The 7,808-nt window shown below is 40.2% G+C and overlaps 1 protein-coding gene across 1 annotated transcript; it reads left to right on the top strand.

Annotated features, from left to right (window-relative positions):
* The first annotated feature begins 926 nt into the window (after positions 1-926).
* Positions 927-7,489, top strand: LOC104958695 (neuronal acetylcholine receptor subunit non-alpha-3-like). Its single transcript, XM_010786462.1, has 6 exons — positions 927-1,037; positions 2,425-2,576; positions 4,683-4,727; positions 5,023-5,132; positions 5,475-6,381; positions 6,489-7,489. Exons 1-6 carry the CDS (start codon positions 983-985, stop codon positions 6,651-6,653), a joined length of 1,434 nt encoding a protein of 477 aa, XP_010784764.1. The 5' UTR covers positions 927-982; the 3' UTR covers positions 6,654-7,489.
* The last annotated feature ends 319 nt before the right edge of the window (positions 7,490-7,808 follow it).

Here is a 7,808-nt window from a genome sequence, read left to right as displayed (position 1 = left end):
ACTGTGTGTAGGTGTAGATGATAATATCCATGCCAGGATCAATAGCTAGACAAAGAAAGGCTTATTGAGGGGATATCATAATTGATAACATGATGAATTAATATACATGAAACATGATAATGTCACCATAAACCTGAAGCACACACACATGATGATTATATCATTTTTCCATTACATGCCTGCACATTAATCTCTAAATATCAGATTAAAGTGTTGCTGAAGGGGATCTTTAAATAGTAAACAGTAAAGGTCACTCTGCCCTGTTCTCTCTAATAACGTCATGCCCTGGTTTAGTGTTGCTATTAGCGCTCTCCAGTGGACAAGCAGTGACAGTGACGTGAGAGACACAGACACAAAATCTGCAAAGACAGTACATCGCATGACATCCGGCCACTACGATTTCTTCCCACCCTAGGAAAGATATATTACAAAACAGTAAATAAAGCAAATGTTATTAAAGTCAGGGGAAGTTCCAGCAAGATTATAGTGAAAGGTGCAAAACCTGACCGACGACACATTTTTTAATTCTCAGGAATATTAACTTTTAACAATGCTCTATTACGCATTGAACTCTGTTTTAAAACCTTCATGAGTAGACAAGTTACAGAGATAAACATCTAAGAAAACCCAAAGTTTTTGTTTTAAAGTGGCTTTTAAGCTCCACGCTTCAGCCCCACCCGGACATCTCTCCCTCCCTGCCCCTCCTCTCCGTCCTCCTCCGCGGACCGCCACTCCCCGTGACGCCTCTACCGGAGTCACAGCACACGCACTCCGGCCACATGCTCTCTCGCACAGGGACCTGTTCTCTGTCAAACTGCATCGGACTGAATGGCTTGTTTCCCACCTGGTACTGAGACAGCTGATGGGACCCTGCATGCCTGCGCCTGCTCGCTGTGAGTCCTATAGTCCTCTCCCCTGAACAGCCGATAGAAGCGAACAGGAGGCTGCAGGAGCGCTCGGTGAGACCCGGGAGGACAACACTATGAAGTTGTCGGTCCTCCTCCTCCTCTGTCCGCTGGCCCTGGCCGTAATCCCCGGTAAGAAAACTCTATGTGGTGTAATCTAACAGTTATGTCTGAGAGAGATTCAACTAAGCTCCACATAACTTTCGATGAATTTGTCAACCAAAAAGTGCAACCTTCTCATTCATGATTATAAAAAGGTTGTCTTTTGTTGTTATTTTACTGCAGTTTAGTTACAAAATGTGCCTTCTTTTTACCTTTCCCATATCTTATTTCATGTACGTTATTCCTGTAGTGTGCAATTTCTACTCAAAGAAGACATTTCCACCTTTTTGTCTCTGATTTGAAATTTTAAATGAATATAGCCTATACAGTTTAGAACTAAAATGCTAAATACTAAAAATGCTAATCAGATGTTTTAATCAGATGAGATGTTAAGCATCATATTAGTTCAGGAATGATGTGCGGCCCAGCTCTTGTTTGTGCTGAAGCTGCTATCAGATAAACAGGAACACAGGTATCATGTGTCAGAGTCCTTGAGAGCACAGACAGAGGTGATCCAACTGCACTCTGACTTTGTGGTTTTATGTTTGCTTTGATCATACTTTACAGTTATTCATGAATGGGTCAGTCATGTGTTGCCAGACAAAGCCAGCACCAGGTTATAGGTCCATGCCCCTCCTCATTAGATCATGTGGTCCTCTTGCACTTGACATCCCCTCTGTCTGACATTATATAGCTGTCTCTTGTCAATATGACTGTCTCTTTCCCTCCAGAGACATCATATCGCCTCAGGCTGACTGATGTGCTGACTGACTTTCCCCTCACACTGCAATTGAACAAAGTGCGGAGCTCCACCATTCACTCATCTTTCTCCTTGATAGCTTGATGTCTCTCCAGCACACAGCTGGCGGACTGAAGTTATTAGGATGTGATTTGCCAGGAGAATTTCCTGCATGTAGCTTTTTTATTAATTAGAATTTGGAGACAAATTGAATACGCTTTTGTTTGCTCATTTATTTTCTCTTTGTGTCATACATATTCACATTGGGGAACACAATTATGGATTTACTAATGAGTTGAGTTACATTTGTTGTTGACGTTTTTCCAACCATCTCAGGACAGTGTACAAGTTTTAATATGAACACTTTTCTGGAGGGTTACTGTTCATGGTGCTAGAACATATTTTCATATCTTCAAGCACGTTTTCTTTTTGGTAAGGCTGACTCCTAGAAGTAGGCAAGAACATCTCCAAAAACCTACTTAAAAGACGATAGAATCCCTTTTTGTTTGTCTGTTTTCCAGTGCCGTCCCCTTTAAGGGCGGTAAAAGTAATGCTTATTTCTTTTTTTTTAAAGTATGTAAGGAAGTCTTTGATCTACCCAATTGTATTAAGGAGTTAACACAAGCAGTATTTATGTAATGAACAGTTGTAAATCCACATTCATTCTATTTGCCCCAGGTCCGAATGAGTTTATGTCCTTGGCAGAGATGGAGGACGCCCTGCTGAGGAACCTTTTCCAAGGCTACCAGCGCTGGGTCAGGCCCATCCAGCACGTCAACGACACCGTCACGGTTCGCTTTGGACTCAAGATCTCCCAGCTGGTTGATGTGGTGAGGACACACCTACAATCACAGATGCATATCCATGTACTTCTTTATTCATGAGGAGATTTGTTGTGTGCTCCCCCCCACTAGTTGAGTGAAACTGCACGCACACATTGAGATAAAAAAAAAAAACTGTGTGGAAAATATATTGTTCTAGTTTTTAAGCTGCTTAAGGTTAGAAGTTACCTTATTTGTATGCTTCATATTCAACCTCATCATGACTCAGATCTTGAAGGACGAGTTTGTCATTGTTCCATGATTTTCTTTTTAGCAATAAATCACATCAAAGTCAAAGTCAAAGTCTGATTGTTTCTTCAGTGCTATTGGACTCAATTCTTATCCAAACAATTTTACACTTAAAAAAACAACATAGTGGCTCTGGGTGACAATTTCCTTTTTTTTTTACAAAATAAAAACATATAAAATGGTCCCCCAGAAAATAAACAACTTACTGCTATTAAAAAAACGAACAGTCTTAAATGTTTAAATTGTTAAACATGTTTAGCCTGTAATTTAAAATATTTTAATTAAAAAAATAATATATTGTGCATTTTTTAAAGATGAACACATTTCATTAAGAATGCTTGGATCTGAGCGCCATGAATAATGTGTGAAGTTTTAAGAGATGGACTAGCACCTAACACATTGTTGGTTTAGGGTCTCTTTATGGGATTCATTGACAAAAACAATTAGGAAGCTTTCCAACTTTATCCTTCGAAAGAAGAGAATTAGTTAACACTCATGGAAAGAGGACCACTGGCGAGAACTGAAAACCACAGTTTGATTTGAATGGTAAGTCTTCACCATCAGCCGAGTGGTGTCGCTGTCCATGGTTCTGAAACCAAACAGGGCACTAGCACCTAACAGTGAGGAGCTTTCTGTGTTCCTGAAATAGATCGGGAACACTCACTTCACATCTCCATACTCTGGAGTGGTTCTTTAATATTTCAGAGGCACGCTGTGATAGGTTGAGATGGTGTCCAAATGGAGAAAACGGAGGATGCTAATGGAAGAGCCGCTCTTCTTGGCTTGAAATATTCATATCAACCAGTTTAGATTGAACTCTTTATCCTTCCACCTAACACGTGTGCTGGGCAAAGACAATCTGTGATGCCCTCTTACGGCTCTGCAGAGAAGAAAGAGTTAGGTTAAGATTAATTGTTGGATTTTGTAAAAGAGACGGAGAGCTAACCAGAGACACAGCAGCTTGTCTCTGCTGCTTCTGTGCCTGGCTGTGTATTAGATTATGGTTCACCTCTGCTTTATGTGATCATCAAAACATCCGACTCAGTCTGACAGCTGAGGCCTGGTCTGGATATACCTAACAGCTGCATGTTGTGTTTCTCTATACTGTTTATATCCAGTCTTAAGCTCTTAGTCTACCCCTGTTTCTTCAAACTCACCTCCAGTGATGTGGAAATAAACCTGTGCTAACCACTCTCCATCTCTCTATTCCTGTCTTCTTCTATTTACCTCGTGCTGCAGTTATATCGCTTCAGCTTCAGGGTTCACTTCACCCATCTCCGTGTCATGTTTCTTCCTCTTGTTTGTTAAGGAAGTGGCAGTGACGGGTCAATTGGATTCGGTCATTTCAGAGCAAGGATAAGATTATTAGTTTTACTCCCAACCAAGCTTCTCATATTCTCCACTAATCAAATCTAACATTGTGATTTTAGCACCCAGATCACACATTTCTTTTTTGCTGGAATCAAGTTACATCAGATACAAAACTGAAAGGCTGTCAATTGTTTTGCTTTTAGAGATAACATCATGTGAAATTAACTGATAATGTTGATTTAGATCTTTAGACACTACCCTCATTTGAACATGTGTTTGTCCTCTATGTTAATGTGTATTGTACCAGAACATTCCCTACGTGGGAGATATCAGAGCCCTTTTACCAGCTTTTGAATATCATGGTCTATGAATTAAAGTAAATACAAAAACATTTGGATTGATAGGTCTCAATCCTTCTGATTTTGTTGATGTGTATATCCTTTTTTCGTTTAAACGTTGATCATGAAATGAGCCTGACCTATACACTGTTGTCTTGCTTCTTGCGTCTTCACTTCATTTTCATTTTTAACTCGGTTTTCTTTGTCTGTCTTTTAGGATGAGAAGAACCAGCTAATGACAACTAACGTTTGGCTCTGTCAGGTGAGAAAAACAACTCAACAATATTTCTATTATAATAGTCTGATTTAAAGAAACATGATAACCTTCATATGGATAGTGTCTCCAACTAAGATACTGTATATTAAGTTCAGCATTAGTTCTTGACTAAATCTGTTTCTGTTCAGTCTCAAAAGATGGATGTTATCAACTCTAGGGGCATATCACTTATTAAAATATGTTTCATCATTTCTTTATGCGTATAAATGCAAATAAGACTTAGTATTGTATATCAGTCGAACAATCCCGCATCCTGCGTCCTTGTGTTTGTGTCTACCAGGAGTGGATCGATTACAAGCTGCGTTGGAATCCAGACCAATACGGAGGAATCACTTCCATCAGAGTCCCGTCTGAAAATATTTGGCTCCCAGACATCGTCCTCTATGAGAAGTAAGACTGCTGTACTATGCTAGGAACCACTGAACATCACATTCATAGGAAACTTAAAAAAAGACACCTTGTCCGTATGAAAAGTACAGCAACAGCAATTTTATAGACTCATGTATGTCAATTATTTTATAGAATAACATTATCAAGATGTAACCAAATTGTAATACTTGAATGAGAGCTGTAATTCTATACATTAAAATAACAGTTGTGTTATACTGAGTCATACTTGAAATAAAGATTATATAAAAGGCAACACTTATACAATCACAAGAAGCTAATATAGATCATCTGCAAATGTGATTTGGAGACTTGTTTTCTGATTATTATGTGATGTTTCTTCAGTGCTGATGGGCGGTTTGAAGGCTCTCTGATGACCAAAGCCATTGTCAGGTTCAATGGCGGTGTCACCTGGACGCCGCCTGCTAGTTACAAATCCGCCTGCACCATGGACGTCACCTTCTTCCCCTTCGACCGCCAGAACTGCACCATGAAGTTTGGCTCCTGGACATACGACGGCCACATGGTGGACATGGTCCTGATAGACAATCAGGTTGATCAGAAGGACTTCTTCGATAACGGGGAGTGGCAAATCCTTAATGCCACCGGTGCCAGAGGGAACAGGAAGGACGACATGTACACGTACCCCTTCATCACCTTTTCATTCATTCTGAAGAGGTTGCCATTGTTCTACACACTCTTCCTCATCATCCCTTGTTTGGGTTTGTCCTTTCTGACTGTCCTGGTGTTTTACCTTCCCTCCGATGAAGGGGAGAAGCTGTCTCTCTCCACCTCAGTCCTTGTGTCGCTCACTGTGTTCCTCCTGGTCATAGAAGAAATCATCCCCTCCTCCTCCAAGGTGATCCCGCTCATCGGAGAGTATTTGCTGTTCATCATGATCTTTGTCACACTCTCAATCATCGTCACTGTGTTTGTCATCAACGTACACCACCGCTCCTCGGCCACCTACCACCCCATGTCGCCGTGGGTTCGTAATCTCTTCCTGCAGAAGCTGCCGAGGTTGCTCTGCATGCGCGGACACACGGACCGGTACCATTACCCAGAGCTGGCTCCGGAGAGCCCGGAGCTGAAGCCTCGCTCAGGAGGACGGAAAGCTGGCAAGAGGCCGAACAGCGGACAGACAAGTTCTGATTCGAAGGAGGACGAGGCCTGGGCGACCATGTTGGACAAGGCTATCTACTCAGTGCGCTACATCAGCAGACATATCCACAAGGAACACTTCATCCGTGAGGTTGGTTTAGCTGCATGAAGAAAGATTGAAGTATTCACTAGAACAGCTCTAAGGGCTTCCTGTTTCTATATGTTGTTATCTCATCTCCCATTTCTTCTTTTTCCAAGGTCGTACAAGACTGGAAGTTTGTGGCACAGGTGTTGGACAGGATCTTCCTGTGGGCTTTCCTCACCGTCGCAATACTGGGCACTGTCCTCATTTTCACTCCAGCTGTCTACATGTTTTTCAAAATCACTCCTCCACCGGGAAGTGAGGATCCAGCGTCAAACTAGTAGCAATAATAAACCACTTTCACAAACAACCGATGATCCACCAACAGATGCATCTTTTGTTACCTCTCAGCAGGTGAAGGCCACTACAGGTGTTTTGTGAAGGAGAACTTGGACTCTCTGATGGTTGTTCTTAAGATCCATTTTGCAAAACATTGTATGCACATTATAGCATATTTTTGAGTTTTTATAATGACATGTTTTTTCCCGAGATAAATAAGACAATGTTGTTACAAATTGGTGCCACTTAAGTTGCTTTGTAGCCAAAGTCCTATGTATTTATTTATTTTCTCGCTGGCTTTGAGAAGCATGTAGCTATCAGTATACTAGACTACTACTCAAATTGAATGAAACATGAACAAAGGAGTAAAAGAATAACTTTCTTCAAGGTAATATTAAACTTTAAAGTGTTTTCAAATTTCACGATCTGCTTGATTTATGCCTAGTTCCTCTTCATTGTGTTATGTTTCTAAATAACATTGCCTTTGATTTGTTTGTTGGACCATCTTGAATCCAGAATTGCAAAGAATCACTTCCACAATATGTTCAGTTTATACATTTGTATGCCTTGAGTTACCAACAACATCTGAACTACCTTACACATTCAATAGAGATGCAATAGCCTGTTACATGTTTGCAAAATGTTTGACAACATTTGGGTCAATAAAGACAAAAAGAGCTCTTATTTGTGATGTTGTACAGGAACTGTTTCCTTGTCTTTCTCACCCTCCTCAAATACTAACTTTGCTTTGCTCACTGATATAAGTTAAACCACCTCAAGCAACATCAGTGTAATGATTACATGAAGACTGAATGAACATTTCTGCTATAAATTACAAAACCTTCAAAAGTAATGTATTGGCTTGTACTTTATTGCGCAAATAAAGTTGTTTTTAATAGATTATGATGTATTTCTTTTACAATAAGCTCTGCTAAAAAGGTAAACAAATAGAGTTAAAATAGGTGAAGTGACAGCACCATCTAGAGGTAAATCACAGTAAAGAAATCTCTATCCAATAAAAAATACATTATTTATTTCCTTCTATTTCATTTCAATCAAATCTTATCTCAAAAAGCTTAAAATGCATGCTTTGTTAAGAGGGGAAGTGCAACACAGCAAATATTATAATACTTGGGTGTGATTTGTTTAGACTAACT

This window comes from Notothenia coriiceps, unplaced genomic scaffold (genome assembly GCF_000735185.1).
Source record: "Notothenia coriiceps isolate Sejong01 unplaced genomic scaffold, NC01 NC01_scaffold00029195, whole genome shotgun sequence".
NCBI lineage: Eukaryota > Metazoa > Chordata > Actinopteri > Perciformes > Nototheniidae > Notothenia > Notothenia coriiceps.
This window is presented reverse-complemented; position numbering and strand designations above follow the sequence as displayed.

Excerpts from the sequence above, each read along its gene's own strand:
- LOC104958695 (XM_010786462.1), top strand. The coding sequence starts at position 983 with ATGAAGTTGTCGGTCCTCCTCCTCCTCTGTCCGCTGGCCCTGGCCGTA. Across the intron at positions 4,728-5,022 it reads CTAACGTTTGGCTCTGTCAG|GAGTGGATCGATTACAAGCT; the intron begins GTGAGAAAAACA and ends TGTGTCTACCAG. Across the intron at positions 5,133-5,474 it reads GACATCGTCCTCTATGAGAA|TGCTGATGGGCGGTTTGAAG; the intron begins GTAAGACTGCTG and ends ATGTTTCTTCAG.